Source organism: Heterodontus francisci, chromosome 19 (assembly GCF_036365525.1).
Source record: "Heterodontus francisci isolate sHetFra1 chromosome 19, sHetFra1.hap1, whole genome shotgun sequence".
NCBI classification, from domain to species: domain Eukaryota; kingdom Metazoa; phylum Chordata; class Chondrichthyes; order Heterodontiformes; family Heterodontidae; genus Heterodontus; species Heterodontus francisci.
In genome coordinates this window covers 90,698,774-90,718,440 of record NC_090389.1, presented here as the reverse complement: position 1 = coordinate 90,718,440, position 19,667 = coordinate 90,698,774, and the positions used below count along the sequence as shown (strand labels likewise).

General features: G+C 55.2%; 1 protein-coding gene across 1 annotated transcript in view; it reads right to left on the bottom strand.

The window, feature by feature from the left end:
* Positions 1-19,667, bottom strand: part of LOC137380299 (laminin subunit beta-2-like) — a 283,335-nt gene that overhangs the window by 38,122 nt on the left and 225,546 nt on the right. The window contains exons 21-23 of the mRNA XM_068052207.1: positions 17,392-17,616; positions 15,908-16,125; positions 13,028-13,124 (exon numbers count right to left, since the gene is read on the bottom strand). Coding sequence (XP_067908308.1) covers positions 13,028-13,124; positions 15,908-16,125; positions 17,392-17,616 — 540 coding nt within the window. The remainder of the gene's footprint in view (positions 1-13,027; positions 13,125-15,907; positions 16,126-17,391; positions 17,617-19,667) is intronic.

Below are 19,667 nucleotides of genomic sequence, written 5' to 3'. Positions count from 1 at the left end.
ACCTGTTGTTTGTTTGTTTGTCTTTTCAATTTTTCTGTGAATCTGTTATTTAGTGTGCAAGTCCACAATTTGGGGTGGGTTTAGCTCTTGGACCCATGGCAAGCCCTTCATCACCGGTGGTGGGGCCCTCTACTACCTACGCAGCTGCAGCTTCTGTGGCTGCCCACGTGGCCCCGTCACCCTTTAAATTATTGACATGCAGCCATGGGGTGAAGAGCTATCCCCACCCCAACATGTCTATTGAGGCCTGCGTTAAGGCAATGGCCGTGGTTGTCGGCCCCTCGGCCATTGTTGCGGCCTCAAAGATGTATGGGAAGGCTGTGTTCTTTTTGAAGACCGAGCGGGCGGTGTCCCTGGCCCTGAGTAAAGGGCTCACTGTGGGGGGGACCTTCCTGCCAGTGGACCCTCTGGGGGCCACTGCGCATCGGATAATGTTGTCCAACGTCCCACCCTTCATTCCCAGTGAGCTTCTCCTCCCCCACCTGCACCATCTGGGGGAGGTGAGGTCGGGGATCACCCCAGTCCGGCTTGGTCTTCGGGAGCACAGCCTCCAACATGTCTACTCCTTCCGCCGCCAGTTATTTATGCAGCTGGCGCGGGAGGAGGACACGGAGGGCCAATTTAATGTGGAGTTCCAGGGGACGGCCTACCGCGTCTTTTGGACCTCGGACGGGGCGCGGTGCCATGTCTGCAAGGGGGTGGGGCATGTTCGGAAGAACTGCCCCAACCTCCCGGCCGCCAGCTCCACCTCGGCGGCCCAGAGTGGTTCCACAGCACCTCCTCCCACTCCCCCCGCACATCCAACAGACACCGCTCAGTCGGTTCCGGAGGCTGTGGTTTTCACAGCCTCTGGCGGGGAGGGGAGCGTCCGTCCGAGCGGAAGGAAGACGCGGGGAAAAAAGAAACATCGTGAGGCGCGTCCCCTGGACACTTTGACTCAACCCGAGCCTGAGCTCAGCCCAAAGCCCATTCCCATGGAATCCACCTGTCCCAGGGCTGGGCTCAGGCCCAGGGTGACTAAAAAAGGAAAAAAGGGTGCGGAGGCGGAGGCCTCTGATGACATGGAGGTCTCTGAGTCTCCGCGCCCAAGTGCGAAAAAGAGGAGAAGGCACCCCTCCACAGAAATAACACAGGGCCCTGAGGTGCAGGGCCCATCTGTTGGAGGGGAGCTGCCTCCTGTTTCTGGTCCTCAGGTGCCCCCTACCGCCACCACCAAGGCTGCAAAGTCCGGGCAGGTGCTCCCTATTCCTCAGGATGGAGGGGAGGGGATGGCCCCGGTACGTGAGGCCCCTCCTGAAGGAGTAAGTGGGGCCCTGCTTGTGGTGGGGGAGCCTGGGGAAACCGCCCATTCCGCCACTGCGACTGGGTCGGGTGTCCTGAATGAAGGGGAGGGCGAGGCCCCAGAGGGTCGGGCCTCCCAGCCGGAGTCCACCACCAACCAGGAGACACCCGACCCAGTTATAACTGAGAATGCTGCCCCATCTGCTGGGCCTGTGGGTGCTGGCGGAGCGGGAGATGGCCTCCTCTCGCCGCCTCCAGTCTCGGCTCCGGCTGGTTTCCCGGAGTCCGGAACTTCTGTCTCCCCTGGACCAGTCATTGGCCTGGGGATGGAGGTGGAGGGGGGTCCTGAACCGCTGGTGCCTACAGGCTCCAGTTTCACAATAGAACCCAGAGAGGACTCCTCCGCCATCGATCCTGGGGGTGGGATCGTGACGGAGGCGGGACCAGCTGGCGCGGCCGGGACGTCCGCCCCACAGTGTGTGGTGGATGTGTTGGCCGCTGGCGGTGACGACCCGGAGGAGGATGGGGATTCGGTGCGGGGCACGGAGGATGATCTTGATTCCATCGCCAGTGAGGTGGTGGAGTCCCTCGTGCCTCCCACCGAATCTCCTCTCATCCCCACGGCGGAACTCCGGGATTTCCTCGCGGCTTGCAGGGGTTGCCGCAATAAAGTTCAGCTGGCCCTCGACCGTTGGTCGAATCTGGCGCTGATCATCCAGTCCGTCCGTGCCGCCCTTAAGATAGCGGGCAAGCGCGCGGACGTGAAACTGGTTGAGAGGCGCCGTTTTAATGTGTTCCTCAATGGGTTGCTGGGGGAGTGGAGGGCCAGGTGCACTTCCACTCCCTCCTCACAGTGAGCTGTTGGTGACGGGTTTTAAGTACCTTTGACATGAAGATAACCATAGCCAGCCTCAACATCAACGGCAGCAGAGGGGCTCACCGCAGATTTCACAATCTCTCAGTCCTTAGGGAAGGGAGATACGCGGTGAGCTTTCTGCAGGAAACCCACACCGTTCCGGGAGACGAAGCCACCTGGCTCCTGGAGTGGCAGGGTGGGGTCTACATGAGTCACCTCACCCCTATTTCTAGTGGGGTGGCTATCTTGTTGGCCCCGACTTTTCAGCCGGAGATCTTGGGGGTCAAGGAGCTAGTGCCGGGCCGCTTGCTCCACCTCGCCGTTCGCCTGGGTAGCGTGCCGCTCCACTTTGTGAACGTGTACGCGCCCAGGCCCGGCGCTTTGCAAGCGCGCTTCTTTGAAGAAGTGTCCGCTCTCTTGAGCTCCATCGATAGCGGCGAGTGCATCATCCTCGGGGGGGATTTTAACTGCACCCTCGAGGTGGGGGATCGCTCCGGTCCCCAGCGCGGCCAAGCGTCGGTGGAGAAGTTGAGGGGACTGATCAGCTCCCTGAACTTGGTGGACGTCTGGCGGAATCTCCATCCCGACTCCAGCGCCTTCACATGGAGGTCTGGAGGAGGGGGGTCGCGAATCGACCGCCTCTACATTTCGCAGGCGTACGTCTCCCGCGTTTCGGCGGCCTCCATGCGGCTGGTGCCGTGCTCGGACCACCGCCTGGTGTGGGCGGAGTTCACTCCGCTCCGCACGCGGGCGGGGTCCGCGTACTGGCACTTTAACAACCGGCTGCTGGAGGACGTGCGATTTCGGGACTCGTTCTGTCGATTCTGGGCCGACTGGAGAAGGAAGCAGGGGGGCTTCCCCTCCTTGAGGCTATGGTGGGATGTGGGCAAGACTCACATCCGCGTCTTCTGTCAGGAGTACGCGAAGGGGTCGACCAAGAGGCGGGAAGCCGAGATCGGGCGCCTTGAGAGGGAGGTGCTCGACTTGGAATCCCGCCTCGGTCATGCCGTCGCGGACCCGGCCCTGTGGCAGGCGTACAAAGAGAAGAAGGGCGCGCTGAGGAACCTGCAGCTCATAGGGTCCCGAGGCGCGTACGTGAGGTCGCGGATCCAGATCCTGGAAGATTTGGACCGCGCCTCACCCTTCTTCTACTCGCTGGAAAAATGGCGGGGGGTCCGTAAGCAGCTCGTCGAGCTGCTGGCCGACGACGGATCCTCCATCACGGATCCGGAGGGAATGGGCCTCCTGGTCCGGACGTATTACAGTGCGTTGTTCTCTCCGGATCCGTCCAGCGAGGATGCGCGCAGAGTTTTGTGGGAGGACCTGCCGCAGGTCAGCCCGGAGGGCGCCGAAGGATTGGAGGCTCCGCTCACGTTGGCGGAGCTGACTGGCGCCCTCCACCAGCTCTCGAGGGGCAAATCCCCAGGGCTGGATGGGATGACCGTGGAGTTCCTCAGGGCGTTCTGGGACGTCCTGGGGGACGATTACGCGCGGGTCCTGGGGGAAAGCCTGGCGACCGGGGAGATGCCCCTTTCGTGGCGCAGGGCGGTCATCGTCCTGCTGCCGAAGAGGGGCGATCTCCGCCTGCTTAAAAACTGGCGTCCGGTCTCCCTCCTCAGCACGGATTATAAGATCTTTGCCCGGGCTATGTCTACCCGCCTGGGCTCCGTGCTGGCCCACATGATCCACCCCGACCAGTCCTACACGGTCCCGGGCCGGTCCATCCAGGACAACATCCACCTGGTCCGGGACCTGATCCATCTTTCCCAGAGGACTGGTCAGTCGGTCGCCTTTCTCTCCCTCGATCAGGAGAAGGCGTTCGACAGGGTGGATCACGATTACCTTTTCGGGACTCTGCGCGCTTTCGGACTCGGGCCGCATTTCGTGGCCCGGGTCCGACTTTTATACGCCGCCGCAGAGTGTCTAGTCAAAGTTAACGGGTCCTTGACGGCGCCCCTTCGATTTGGGAGAGGAGTGCGTCAGGGGTGCCCCATGTCCGGCCAATTGTATACCATCTGCGTGGAGCCCTTCCTGTGCCTGCTTCGCAGGAGGTTGACGGGATTGGCTCTGCGCGAGCCGGCCATGCGGGTCGTCCTCTCGGCTTACGCCGACGACGTGCTCCTCGCAATCACAGATCCCGTTGACTTGCGGAGGATGCGCGACTGCCAGCAGACCTTTTCTGCCGCGTCCTCCGCGAGGATCAATTGGGAGAAATGTTCCGGACTCCTGGTTGGTCAGTGGCGGGTGGACTCCCTGCCGGAGGAGATGACACCTTTTGCGTGGAGCACCACGCACCTCCTCTATCTGGGAGTCCACCTTAGCCCCGCTGAGGAAGCCTGGCCGGCAAACTGGCAGGAGTTGGAGGCGAAAGTCACCGCTCGGCTGGGGCGCTGGACAGGACTGCTCCGAGTGCTTTCCTACAGGGGCCGAGCGTTGGTCATAAACCAACTGGTGGCCTCCATGCTGTGGTACCGGTTGGTCACTTTGGCCCCGCCCCCTGTATTTGCCACCAAGATCCAGAAGAAACTCGTCGATTTCTTCTGGGGCAAGAGGAAACACTGGGTCTCTGCCGCGGTCCTGAGTCTCCCGATCGAGGAGGGCGGTCAGTCGCTGGTGTGCGTCCGCACCCAGGCTGCGACTCTCCGCCTTCGGACCCTGCAGAGATACCTGTACGTCGAGCGTCCTCCCAGATGGTGTGCGCTGGCGACGTATTTTTTCCGCCAGTGTCACTGCCTTCAAGACGACACGCAGCTCCCGGTGGAGTCCGTTAGCCGCGCCTCTCTGAGGGAGTTGCCTGTCTTTTACCGGGATCTTTTCCGAGTCTGGAACATGGTCGCCTCCAGTCAGGGCGCTCCCCCGCCGGCGGAGGAGAGCGCCTCGGCTGTCCGGGCGGCCGACTCCGGGGACGGTCCGGCGGGCGGAGGAGTAGCCGAAACCCCCGGGACGCCCCTCACTGCGGGTGTCGAGGGGGCTCGGGAGTGCGGAGCGATCCCGGCCGAGCTGACCCCCGCTGGGCCGGAACTGCTCATCGGACCCAGGCCCCGAAATCCTCCTCGGGAGCCGGTCCCGCACAACCCGAGCCGCCTCTCGGGAATGCCCTCCGTGCCATTCCAATCGGCGCGGAGGGGTTTCCTGTACGGGCTGCTCCTGCACACTTTCCACTTCCTCGCCCTCGTCAGCCGGCCGGACACGCCCTGGCGGTCCGCGTTGCCAACTGGCGGCGAGGGGAAACCCCGATGGAGGTCTCTCTACGCGGGAGTCTTCCCCCTTTACATCGGGGACCTGGGGTGGAGGGTGCTGCACAGAGCAGTCCCGTGCAATAGGCTTTTAAGTAGGTTCACGGACTCCCAGGCCAGCTGTACTTTCTGCGGCCTGGACGAGTCCGTGTTCCACATTTATATGGAGTGTGCGAGGTTGCAGCCCCTATTTGAGTATCTGAAGGGGCTGCTCCTCAAATTCTGGCTGCACTTCAGTCCCACGCTCCTGATCTTTGGGCACCCGGTGCGGAGGGGCTTGGGCCGGGAGGAGGATCTCCTCGTCGGTCTGCTCCTGGGCCTGGCCAAGGTGGCAATTCACAGGTCCAGGTTGCGGGCCGTCGGGGGTTCCGTCCTCCCCGATTGCCTGCCCCTCTTCCGCGGTTACGTTCGCGCCCGGGTGTCCCTGGAAAAGGAGCATGCGGTGTCAGTCGGTACGCTTGAGGCCTTCCGCGACCGGTGGGCACCGCAGGGACTGGAGTGCATCGTCGACGCCGAGAATGGCATTTTAATTTGAGTTTTTTGTTTATTTATCTGTTTTAATAAAGTTATTTTAAAACTGTAAATATGTACATAAAGGGGGCCTGAGGGATAAAGGCCCCCTCGATGTGAAAAATATAAAAGGGGCCTGGGGTATAAAGGTCACCTTGTGGAGAAAAAAAAAAGAAAAAAAAAAAAAAAAAAACGGGGGTTAGATACAGAGTAAAGCTCCCTCTACAAAAAAAAAAAAAAAACGGGGTTAGATACAGAGTAAAGCTCCCTAAAAAAAGCAAAAAAGGGGGTTAGATACAGAGTAAAGCTCCCTCAACACTGTCCCATCAAACACTCCCAGGACAGGTACAGCACTGGGATTGGCTGGTCAATTTGGAGCACTTCCTGCCAGCAATCAGGGGGAGCAGCTGCACCTGTGCTGCAGCAACTGCAAGTGGAGAGGAGAGAGGAGACTGGAGTTACTGCAGAGAGGTGACTAGACAGCTGTATTTACTGTGGAACTGTTGCACTTTTTCAAGACGAAGAAGACCTGAGAGTCATTTTGGAGAGGTGGGTGTTGGAGCACCAGAGAACTGTTGGTTGTTTGGACTGTTGGGGGAGGGAGAAGGCACCGGAAGATCCAGGGGTGGGGCTGCCAAATTCTATAGGGAGCCCTTGTATTTGGTCTTGTGTTTATCTGCCATCCTGCACAAAAGGGGCTCCCTCCCCACCCCCAACTGTGTGGCTCGGGACGGCTGGAGCTGCCCGGCTGAAGAAAATCCTTATACAACAACAGAAAAGGGAGAGAACCGGGCGGCCCTAACCGACCCGGGTGAAGAACCCTCCCCTAACTGGAAGAGTGGAGTGTCGACTCTGCAGGAAGGTGCTCCAACCACCAATTGAAGTGTAACATCCTTGCAGCTGTTCTCTCTCTTCCATCACTCGGCCACCTATCCTCTCTTCTCCTTGTCCTTTTCAGCCCTATCCTCCTCTACTCCCATCCCCCCCTCCCCCATCATATTGTTTGTGGTTAAGAAAACTGTCGTGTGCTTTGTTTCTTGGGGGTGGGCGTAGCTCTGCGACCCCATGGCAAGCCCCTCTTCGCCGGTGGCGGGGCCTTCCCGTTCATATGCTGCTGCGGCTGCACCTGTTGCCCCGTCCGTTTGCTTTATTAACATCGAAGCATGGAGTCAAGAGCAACGTCCACCCGAACATGACTATCGAGGCATGCGTGAAAGCAATGGCCGAGGTTGTCGGCCCTTCGGCCATTGTTGCAGCCTCTAAAATGTACGGGAAGGCAGTGTTTTTCCTGAAGACCGGGCGGGCGGTGTCCCTGGCTCTGAGCAAGGGGCTCACCGTGGGCGGGACCTTTCTGCCAGTGGACCCCCTGGAGGCCACTGCGCAAAGGCTTATTCTGTCCAATGTCCCGCCCTTCATTCCTGGTGAGCTGCTCCTTCCCACCTGCACCATCTGGGGGAGGTAAAGACGGGGCTCACCCCAGTCCCGCTCGGTCTTCGGGAGAACAGCCTCCGACACGTGTACTCCTTCCGCCGCCAGTTATTCATGCAGCTGGCGCGGGAGGAGGTGACAGAGGGCCACTTTTATGTAGAATTCTAGGGGACGGCCTACCGCGTCTTCTGGACCTTGGATGGGGTGCGGTGCCATGTCTGTAAGGGGGTGGGGCATGTTCGTAAGAACTGCCCCAACCTCCCGGCTGCCAACTCCAACTCGGCGGCCCAGGGTGGCGACGCTGCACCTCCTCCCACCCCCCCTACACCACCACCAGATACCATTCAGTCGGTAACGGAGCCTGTGGTTTTCACGGCCTCCGGCAGGGAGTGGGGTGACCGTCCAAGTGGAAGGAAGGCGCGGAGGGGAAATAAACATCGAGAGGCGCGTCCCCTGGACACCGTGACACTACCCGGGTCTGAGCTCAGCCCAAGGCCCGTTCTCGGGAAGTCAACTTGCCCCAGGGCTGGGCTCAGGCCCAGGGTGAATAAAAAAAAGGAGATTGTGGAGGTGGAGGCCTCTGAGCCTCCGCACACAACTGGGAAAAAGAGGAGAAGGCACCCCTCCACAGAGGTAACAAGGGGCCCTGAGGCGCAGGGCCCATCTGTTGGAGGGGAGCTGTCTCCTGTTTCGGGTCCCCAGGTTTCCCCTACCGCCACCACCAAGGCTGCAAAGTCCGGGCAGGAGCACTCTATTCCTCAGGATGGAGGGGAGGGGAAGGCCCCGGTACTTGAGGCCCCTCCTGAAGGAGTAAGTGGGGCCCTGCTTGTGGTGGGGGAGCCTGGGGACGCCGCCCATTCTGCCACTGCTACTGGGTCGGGTGCCCTGAATGAAGGGGAGGGCGAGGCCCCAGAGGGTCGGGCCTCCCAGCCGGAGTCCACCACCAACCAGGAGACACCCGACCCAGTTATAACTGAGAATGCTGCCCCATCTGCTGGGCCTGTGGGTGCTGGCGGAGCGGGAGATAGCCTCCTCCCTCCGCCTCCGGTCTCGGCTCCGGCTGGTTTCCCGGAGTCCGGAACATCTGTCTCCCCTGGACCACTCATTGGCCTGGGGACGGAGGTGGAGGGGGGTCCTGAACCGCTGGTGCCTACAGGCTCCAGTTTCACAATAGAACCCAGAGAGGGCTCCTCTGCCATCGATCCTGGGGGTGGGATCGTGACGGAGGCGGGACCAGCTGGCGCGGCCGGGACGTCCGCCCCACAGTGTGTGGTGGATGTGTCGGCCGCTGGCGGTGACGACCCGGAGGAGGATGGGGATTCGGTGCGGGGCACGGAGGATGATCTTGATTCCATCGCCAGTGAGGTGGTGGAATCCCTCGTGCCTCCCACCGAATCTCCTCTCATCCCCACGGCGGAACTCCGGGATTTCCTCGCGGCTTGCAGGGGTTGCCGCAATAAAGTTCAGCTGGCCCTCGACCGTTGGTCGAATCTGGCGCTGAGCATACAGTCCGTCCGTGCCGCCCTTAAGATAGCGGGCAAGCGCGCGGACGTGAAACTGGTTGAGAGGCGCCGTTTTAATGTGTTCCTCAATGGGTTGCTGGGGGAGTGGAGGGCCAGGTGCACTTCCACTCCCTCCTCACAGTGAGGTGTTTGTGATGGGTTTTTAATTACCTTTGACATGAAGATAACCATAGCCAGCCTCAACATCAACGGCAGCAGAGGGGCGCACCGCAGATTTCACAATCTCTCAGTCCTTAGGGAAGGGAGATATGCAGTGAGCTTTCTGCAGGAAACCCACACCGTTCCGGGAGATGAAGCCACCTGGCTCCTGGAGTGGCAGGGTGGGGTCTACATGAGTCACATCACCCCTATTTCTAGTGGGGTGGCTATCTTGTTGGCCCCGACTTTTCAGCCGGAGATCTTGGGGGTCAAGGAGCTAGTGCCGGGCCGCTTGCTCCACCTCGCCGTTCGCCTGGGTAGCGTGCCGCTCCACGTTGTGAACGTGTACGCGCCCAGGCCCGGCACGTTGCAAGCGCGCTTCTTTGAAGAAGTGTCCGCTCTCTTGAGCTCCATCGATAACGGCGAGTGCATCATCCTCGGGGGGGATTTTAACTGCACCCTCGAGGTGGGGGATCGCTCCGGTCCCCAGCGCGGCCAAGCGTCGGTGGAGAAGTTGAGGGGACTGATCAGCTCCCTTAACTTGGTGGACGTCTGGCGGAATCTCCATCCCGACTCCAGCGCCTTCACGTGGAGGTCTGGAGGAGGGGGGTCGCGAATCGACCGCCTCTGCATTTCGCAGGCGTACGTCTCCCGCGTTTCGGCGGCCTCCATGCGGCTGGTGCCATGCTCGGACCACCGCCTGGTGTGGGCGGAGTTCACTCCGCTCCGCACGTGGGCGGGGTCCGCGTACTGGCACTTTAACAACCGGCTGCTGCAGAACGAGCGATTTCGGGACTCGTTCTGTCGATTCTGGGCCGACTGGAGAAGGAAGCAGGGGGGCTTCCCCTCCTTGAGGCTATGGTGGGATGTGGGCAAGACTCACATCCGCGTCTTCTGTCAGGAGTACCCGAAGGGGTCGACCAAGAGGCGGGAGGCCGAGATCGGGCGCCTTGAGAGGGAGGTGCTCGACTTGGAGACCCGCCTCGGTCATACCGTCGCGGACCCGGCCCTGTGGCAGGCGTACAAAGAGAAGAAGGGCGCGCTGAGGGACCTGCAGCTCATAGGGTCCTGAGGCGCGTACGTGAGGTCGCGGATCCAGATCCTGAAAGATTTGGACCGCGCCTCACCCTTCTGCTTGCTGGAAAAATGGCGGGGGGTCCGTAAGCAGCTCGTTGAGCTGCTGGCCGACGACGGATCCTCCATCACGGATCCGGAGGGAATGGGCCTCCTGATCCGTACTTATTACAATGCGTTGTTCTCTCCGGATCCGTCCAACGAGGATGCGCGCAGAGTTTTGTGGGAGGACCTGCCGCAGGTCAGCCCGGAGGGCGCCAAAGGATTGGAGGCTCCGCTCACGTTGGCGGAGATGACTGGCGCCCTCCACCGGCTCTCAAGGGGCAAATCCCCAGAGCTGGATGGGTTGACCGTGGAGTTCCTCAGGGCGTTCTGGGACGTCCTGGGGGACGATTACGCGCGGGTCCTGGGGGAAAGCCTGGCGACCGGGGAGATGCCCCTCTCGTGGCGCAGGGCGGTCATCGTCCTGCTGCCGAAGAGGGGCGATCTCCGCCTGCTTAAAAATTGGCGTCCGGTCCCCTCCTCAGCACGGATTATAAGATCTTTGCCCGGGCTATGTCTACCCGCCTGGGCTCCGTGCTGGCCCACATGATCCACCCCGACCAGTCCTACACGGTCCCGGGCCGGTCCATCCAGGACAACATCCACCTGGTCCGGGACCTGATCCATCTTTCCCAGAGGACTGGTCAGTCGGTCGCCTTTCTCTCCCTCGATCAGGAGAAGGCATTCGACAGGGTGGATCACGAATACCTTTTCGGGATTCTGCGCACTTTTGGACTCGGGCCGCATTTCGTGGCCCATGTCCGACTTTTATACGCCGCCGCAGAGTGTCTAGTCAAAGTTAACGGGTCCTTGACGGCGCCCCTTCACTTTGGGAGAGGAGTGCGTCAGGGATGCCCCATGTCCGGCCAATTGTATACCATCTGCGTGGAGCCCTTCCTGTGCCTGCTTCGCAGGAGGTTGACGGGATTGGCTCTGCGCGAGCCGGCCATGCGGGTCGTCCTCTCGGCTTACGCCGACGACGTGCTCCTCGCAATCACAGATCCCGTTGACTTGCGGAGGATGCGCGACTGCCAGCAGACCTTTTCTGCCGCGTCCTCCGCGAGGATCAATTGGGAGAAATGTTCCGGACTCCTGGTTGGTCAGTGGCGGGTGGACTCCCTGCCGGAGGAGATGACACCTTTTGCGTGGAGCACCACGCACCTCCTCTATCTGGGAGTCCACCTTAGCCCCGCTGAGGAAGCCTGGCCGACAAACTGGCAGGAGTTGGAGGCGAAAGTCACCGCTCGGCTGGGGCGCTGGACAGGACTGCTCCGAGTGCTTTCCTACAGGGGCTGAGCGTTGGTCATAAACCAACTGGTGGCCTCCATGTTGTGGTACCGGTTGGTCACTTTGGCCCCGTCCCCTGTATTTGCCACCAAGATCCAGAAGAAACTCGTCGATTTCTTCAGGGGCAAGAGGAAACACTGGGTCTCTGCCGTGGTCCTGAGTCTCCCGGTTGAGGAGGGCGGTCAGTCGCTGGTGTGCGTCCGCACCCAGGCTGCGACTCTCCGCCTTCGGACCCTGCAGAGATACCTGTACGTCGAGCGTCCTCCCAGATGGTGTGCGCTGGCGACGTATTTTTTCCGCCAGTGTCACTGCCTTCAAGACGACACGCAGCTCCCGGTGGAGTCCGTTAGCCGCGCCTCTCTGAGGGAGTTGCCTGTCTTTTACCGGGATCTATTCCGAGTCTGGAACATGGTCGCCTCCAGTCAGGGCACTCCCCCGCCGGCGGAGGAGAGCGCCTCGGCTGTCCGGGCGGCCGACTCCGGGGACGGTCCGGCGGGCGGAGGAGTAGCCGAAACCCCCGGGACGCCCCTCACTGTGGGTGGCGAGGGGGCTCGGGAGTGCGGAGCATTCCCGGCGGAGCTGACCCCCGCTCGGCCGGAACTGCTCATCGGACCCAGGCCCCGAAACCCTCCTCGGGAGCCGGTCCCGCACACCCCAGGCCACCTGTACTTTCTGCGGCCTGGACGAGTCCGTGTTCCACATTTATACGGAGTGTGCGAGGTTGCAGCCCCTATTTGAGTATCTGAAGGGGCTGCTCCTCAAATTCTGGCTGCACTTCAGTCCCACGCTCCTGATCTTTGGGCACCCGGTGCGGAGGGGCTTGGGCCGGGAGGAGGATCTCCTCGTCGGTCTGCTCCTGGGCCTGGCCAAGGTGGCAATTCACAGGTCCAGGTTGCGGGCCGTCGGGGGGTCCGTCCTCCCCGATTGCCTGCCCCTCTTCCGCGGTTACGTTCGCGCCCGGGTGTCCCTGGAGAAGGAGCATGCGGTGTCCGCCGGTACGCTTGAGGCCTTCCGCGACCGGTGGGCACCGCAGGGACTGGAGTGCATCGTCGACGCCAAAAATGGCATTTTAATTTGAGCTTTTGTTTATTTCTGTTTTTAATAAAGTTATTTTAAAAATATAAGTGTGTATATAAAGGGGGCCTGAGGAATAAAGGCCCCCTCGACATAAAATATATAAAAGGGGCCTGGGGTATAAAGGCCACCTTGGAAAAAAAGAAAAAAACAAAAACGGGGGGTTAAAAAAGGAAAAAAAAAAACGGGGGTTAGATACAGAGTAAAGCTCCCTCTACACTGTCCCCCATCAAACACTCCCAGGACAGGTACAGCACGCGGTTAGATACAGAGTCAAGCTCCCTCTACACTATCCCCATCAAACACTCCCAGAGAACTTTTACATCTACCAAAGAGGGTAGACAGGGCCTTGGTTTACAGCTTGTCCAAAAAACGGCACCTTCAGCAGTGCAGTATTCCCTCAGTAGTGCACTGGAGTGGCAACGCGGATTATGGGGCCACGTCTCGAACCCACAACTGTCACCATTTTAACTGTAGATATCTCTTTTCTAATTAAAACAGGAAAGGAGAGAAATTGCAGCATGAGCCCTGTTGGTGATGAGCCTCTCTGTAAAATCAATGCTCAGACAGCTGCTCACCTCGACATTGCGCATTGGGATCACCCCAATAATTCTCCTGGCAGTCTGTGCAAGACTGACCCCCGAACCCAGGACGGCATTGACATTGACCAGTGAACTGCGAAGAAAAAGAAACCACCAATCAACCTGCGAAAACTGATCCATACATTTCAAATCATTCCATTCCATTTTGTCAGGCTGTGCATGACGATTTGAGGCATTTTCCTTTTTTTCCTTCCACTTTTCCTTTCTCTGGCGGGTCCTCTCTACAGGTGAGGGCAGGTATAGACAGTTCTCTGCTGCCACAATTTTTCCTTTAAGCAGCTCTATAAGAAATTCTGGAGAATTGGTCAGCTGAAGCCCCCCCCCCCCACCACCACCTGTTCTCACCCCACAAACTCACTGATGCTGCTGTCTCCACTTGTACCTCCCCAGAAAACATGGCTTGGGATCAGGATCAGAATGGGACTTGCATTCCTCCCTGCTCCAAGCCACTATACTTGGGAGAAATTGGTGCGATACATGGTTCTGGTGAGCATGCCCGACCACTGGTTAGCAACACAGCACAACAATCATCGGCCTTTCTTTCAACATCACTGGATGAAAGTCCTGGAGCCTAACAGTACTGTGGGAGTAGCTGCACCATACGGACTGCATCGGTTCAAGAAGCAGGCCCACCACCACCTGTGCAAGGGCAACTAGGGATGGAAAATAAATGCTGGCCTTGCAAGCAATGCCCACATTCAGAGAATGGGAAAACAATGACCAGACAATCTGGTGCTGGTTGAAGGATAAATGTTGGCCAGGATATTGGGAGAACTCCTCTCCTCCATAAATCTTTTATGTCCACTTTGAGATATAGACAGGACCTTGACTTAGCAACACATCAGAAAGATGGCACTTTTACCAGTGCAACATCCGTTCAGCACTGCACTGAAGTGTTGGCTGAGATAATGTGTTCGAGTGTCTGGAGTGGGGCTTGAAAAAAGCAAGACTTGCATGTACATCGTGCCTTTCATGACTGCAGGCATCCCAGAGTGCTTTCCAACAATGAAGTATTTTTGAAATGTAATCACTGCTGTAATGTCAGAAGCACAGGAGCCAATTTGTACACAGCAAGATCCCACAAACAGCAATGTGATAATGACCAGATAATTTATTTTTGTGATGTTGATTAATCAATAAATATTGGCCAGGACACTGGGGATAACTTCATACTCTTCTTCAAAATTGTACCACGGAAACTTTTACATCTGTGACCAGTGGTGTACCACAGGGATCGGTGCTGGGACTCTCGCTGTTTGTAGTGTACATTAATGATTTAGATGTGAATATAGGAGGTATGATCAGTAAGTTCACAGATGACAAGAAAATTGGTGGTGTCGTAAATAGTGAGGAGGAAAGTCTTAGATTACAGGACGATATAGATGGGCTGGTAAGATGGGCGGAGCAGTGGCAAATGGAATTTAATCCTGAGAAGTGTGAGGTGATGTATTTTGGGAGGACTAACAAGGCAAGAGAATATACAATGGATGGTAGGACCCTAGGAAATACAGAGGGTCAGAGGGACCTTGGTGTACTTGTCCATAGATCACTGAAGGCAGCAGCACAGGTAGATAAGGTGGTTAGGAAGGCATATGGGATACTTGCCTTTATCAGCCGAGGCATAGAATATCAGAGCAGGGAGGTTATGATGGAGCTGTATAAAACACTAGTTCGACCACAGCTGCAGTACTGTGTACAGTTCTGGGCACCACACTATAGGAAGGATGTGATTGCACTGGAGAGGGTGCAGAGGAGATTCACCAGGATGTTGCCTGGGCTGGAACATTTCAGCTATGAAGAGAGACTGAAAAGGCTGGGGTTGTTTTCCTTGGAGCAGAGAAGACTGAGGTGGGACCTGATTGAGGTATACAAAATTATGAGGGGCATTGATAGGTTAGATAGGAAGAAACTTTCTCCCTTAGTGGAGAGGTCAATAACCAGGGGACACAGATTTAAGGTAAGGGGCAGGAGGTTTTGAGGGGATTTGAGGAAAAACCTTTGCACCCAGAGGTTGGAATCTGAAACACACTGCCTGAAGGGGTGGTAGAGGCAGGACCCCTCATAACATTTAAGAAGTATTTAGATGAGCACTTGAAACGCCATAGCATACAAGGCTACGGGCCAAGTGCTGGAAAATAGGATTAAAATAGATAGGTGCTTAACGGCCGGCACAGACACGATGGGCTAAAGGGCCTGTTTCTGTGGTGTATAACTCTATGACTCTATCTGCCTGAGAAGGCAGTCAGGGCCTTGGTTTAACATCTCATCCAAAAGATGGCTCCTCAGACACTGCAGCACTCCCTCAGTATTGCACTGGAGTGTCAGCCTAGATTTATTTATTTATTTATTTTAGAGATACAGCACTGAAACAGGCCCTTCGGCCCAACGAGTCTGTGCTGACCAAGAACCACCCATTTATACTAACCCTACAGCAATCCCATATTCCCTACCACCTACCTACACTCGGGGCAATTTACAATGGCCAATTTACCTATCACCTGCAAGTCTTTGGCGGTGGGAGGAAACCGGAGCACCCGGCAGAAACCCACGCGATCACACAGAGAACTTGCAAACTCCACACAGGCTGTACCCAGAACTGAACCCGGGTCCCTGGAGCTGTGAGGCTGCGGTGCTAACCACTGCGCCACTGTGCTCAAGTCCTGGAATGGGACTTGGACTCACAACCTTCTGACTGAATCCACAACCTGCTGACTCAGAGGCAGCCCTGGGGCATTAAACAGGATGGAATAATCCGAGAGTGGAGAATGTATTACTCTGGCAGTGGTCTATCAACTCACTGTTGTCTGCTCTGGCTTTACATTTTTGCTGCAACTATGATTTCTGCTCCTGACTCACCTCATTACAGTTGGAGGTGAAGGAGTTGATGTTGGCACACATGCAGGGCACGCACCCTGACCCACTGTCCAGGTTCCAGTAGTTTGGGGCACAGCGATCACAGTTCTGACCCATCACGTTGGGTAGACAGGAACACTGCCCTGTGGTTTGATCGCACGCACACTCATCTCTTGACAGGCACTGGTCGTGCCTGATGCCCAGACGATTACATGTACACTCTGTGCCAAACAACAAAAACATATTTAGCAAAAGCAGTGGGGTTAAAGGCAATCTTCAATTAATTATCTCATTTCGACCAACCATAAAGCTTACATTTTACAATTTATCACGTCACAAATATATTGGCCCAGAATTTTCAGGAATAGGGAATCTCTCAGCGCTCCTCCTGAGTTAGACTTTTTCCCTCACTTTTCAAATATATTTTGTGCTGTACGTTGCTGCAAGTTTGAACAGCTAACGGTACGGCGAGAACAACAGGGCATGTGAGACCAACAGTCTATCTCCTTAAGCAACAAGATTTAAGGAGCAAGAAAGAAACAGAAGAATGGCAGAGGAGGAAATAGGGTGAATTAGAGTGAAATTAGGTTCAGAAAGAGAAGCAAAGAGAGGGAAAGAAAGGTTTGAGTAAGAGAGAGAAAAGAGAGAAAGGAGAAGCAAAAAAACATGTAAAAACTTCAACTTTAAGAAAAGTTTAGGAACAAGTTAATATTTGCAGGGATGAATTTCCACTGTTCACATTTTTCCCTTATTGGGCCAGAGAGGTAGAGTGGCACTGCAGAAACATAAATCTCATTGAAAAGGTTCTTATTTTGGGTTAAGTTCTAGGCCTAACTTCCCGTGGCAAGTTTAGTTACTGTACAAATGCACCAATTTCTTGAAATTCACAGGATGGTTGAGGGTGAGCTCCCATTTTCGTGAGGCTAACGGTGGAGTGACACTAATCGTCAAGGAATTTGTAGCAGTTCTTAACTCAATGGAAATATCTTTGTTGCCACAAGTTGCTGGATGATTGACATATTAATAACAGCAAGCACCATTAAACTCACAGTAATTTTGGGAACAAATTTTGGGCTGTTTTGCAGCACAGAAAGATGTCATAGAACCATAGAAAGTTTATGGCACAGAAAGAGGCCACTTGGCCCATCGTGTCTGTGCCGGCCAAAAAACGAGCCACCCAGTCCAATCCCACCTTCCAGCATTTAGTCCATAGCCCTGCAGGTTATGGCACTTGAGGTGCATATTCAGAACGTCCCTTGGCTCATTGTGCCTTTGACAGCTCTTTGGTAGTGCTTTCCAATTAATCCCACTCCCCCGCTCTTTCCCCATAGTCCTGCATTTTTTTCCTTTTCAAGTATTTATCCAATTCCCATTTGAAAGCTATTATTGAATCTGCTTCCACCGCCCTTTCAGGCAGCGCGTTCCAGATCACAACAACTCACTGCGTAAAAATAATTCTCCTCATATATAAAAAATGTAAAATTTACTTCTGCAGCTGCGTCGAGAGGCATCGCCATAGTAACCCAGCCTACAGCGCTCGCAGTGAGTCCCCTCCGTGTTGTACAGGCACTTCAGACACTGACCCGTCTGTCGGTCACATGACTGAGGATTGCTGACATCAATATTGTTGTGGCACTGGCAGGGCAAACACCTGCCACCCGGTAGTAAGGGGTTACCGTAGTAGCCAGGTGCACATTCTTCACATCGAGAACCTGTTAACAAAAATGGGGGAGAGGATTTAACTTTTAATTAATACTTTATTTTTCTCCTATTTAGAAACAATATTTGTGTTACCACTGAGGCGGGAGGAGTGCACTGTTAATTCAGTCCCACTTCTCCACAGGTCACACTATATTCCTTAAAATTTTCCCACTTACAAATACAGGCAATCATATACACTATTTTCCCCAGAATAGAACATACTAACCAAGTTTCTTTACTGAACAACTAAATTGTCAGTTTATTATAAAATATGTTTTAACAAGTTATGAAGTAAATATAAACACACAGATCAAATTTTTAAAAATCCCAACATTAAATTTTAAAAGTTACCTTTTTTTTTACCTTAGCCTCTTCACACTCAGACACACACACATATATACACCGGTTAACCGACAAAATAAAAAGGGATTTTTGGATCAGAGCTCTGTTACAGACAAAAACACACCCGGGCAGATCACTTGCCCACCCCTGAAGAAAACAGCAGATGAGATACGCTGCACCAAAACCAGCACACAGCTCAACCTCCGAGCACACGCAGACAGGCCAACGAAATCCCCCTAGAACAGTTCTCTTCAGGCGGCGGTGGGAATTATTTTTAGCAGGCTTTCTTCAAATAAAAGAAACAAGATGAACTGACACAATGGACTTCTCAGAGAATTTTAGAGAATTTCTGGAAAGTGAGCTGGGTTGTAGTCTTCTGTTCTTCCTTGGAATTCTCTCTTTCTTCTGTATAAGACTACACTTTATCTCACTCCGCAATGTAAAACACACTCACTCTGACTAACAACCAAAAAGCTTGTCAGTTTTCTGCTCTTCCAGGTGCTCTACTGCTACTGGGCTTGTCCAATGAAAGGAGCACTTGTCATTTCTCTGCCCCTGTTACCACGGTTTCTGTTCCATCCCTAACCCGAGCCATGTGACAACCAGCAACCCTGTTGCCAATGCAGCTGCCTCAGTGTCCTCTTGATGGCTCTCTTTTTTTAAAACAAAACCTGGTTCAACATTTATTCAGTTAACCATAAATTCCTTTAAAAATATGTTTAAACAAAACAGAATCACTTTCCGAACATTAGTATGTCAGCATTACTGGTAAGGTCGGCATTTATTGCCCATCATAAGTTACTCTGAGAAGGTGATGGTGGGCCGCCTTCTTGAATCACTGGTAATGGTTTCGATACAACTGATCGTCTTGCTAGGCCACTTCAGAGGGCAGTTAAGAGTCAAACGTGTTGATATGGGACTGGAGTCACGTGTAGGCCAAACCAGGCTTCCTTCCCTAACGGGACATTAGTGAACCAATTGAGATTTTAGCGACAATCCGTCAGCTTCATGGTCACTTTTACTGAGACCAGCTTTTTATTTCCAGGTTTTTGTCATAGTGGTATTTGAACTCACATTCTTTGGATTATTAGTCCAGTAACATAACAATAATTTCTCCTGAAAAGAAACTGACTCCTGCTGGGAGGGGGGTACAGGGGGATGGAAGGGGGCCTGATCCACTTTCTTGGGTGTTATCTCCTTCTGGTACATCATCAAGTGGCCATTGTTTAGTGAGCCTGGGTGGTGAGTGCTGGGCAGTTATTCAGACATGAAGGAGGCTGTTGTCACAGCCAAACCTGACCCGGTCCACTCAACGTCAGCACGCATGTACTTACTGCTGACACCATCGCATAGCGATCGGGCAGGAACTCTTAGCTGACTTACCTCTCCTCACCAACAGAGGGGCAACTGTCTGAGCCCATGTGCTGGCTCTGAAATCAACTAACTCAACACAGACCTGGGATCAAACTTGGGACCTTCCTAGTTGGCATGGGTCACTTACACACAGGGCAGAGTTTATAAACTGGGACACCAGGCAGAAAACAATGAGCTTTTTAGCCACTGAACACTGATTGCAGGAAGGAAAATCATAGTGATTGTGGTGATAAAGCTATTTATCTCCGTAACATTGTGAAAAACAAATTAACATTTAATATTTAGAGAAATATTCTTTGCATTTTGGGCAGGATGTGACTAGTGGTGCCCCCCCCCCCCCCCCCCA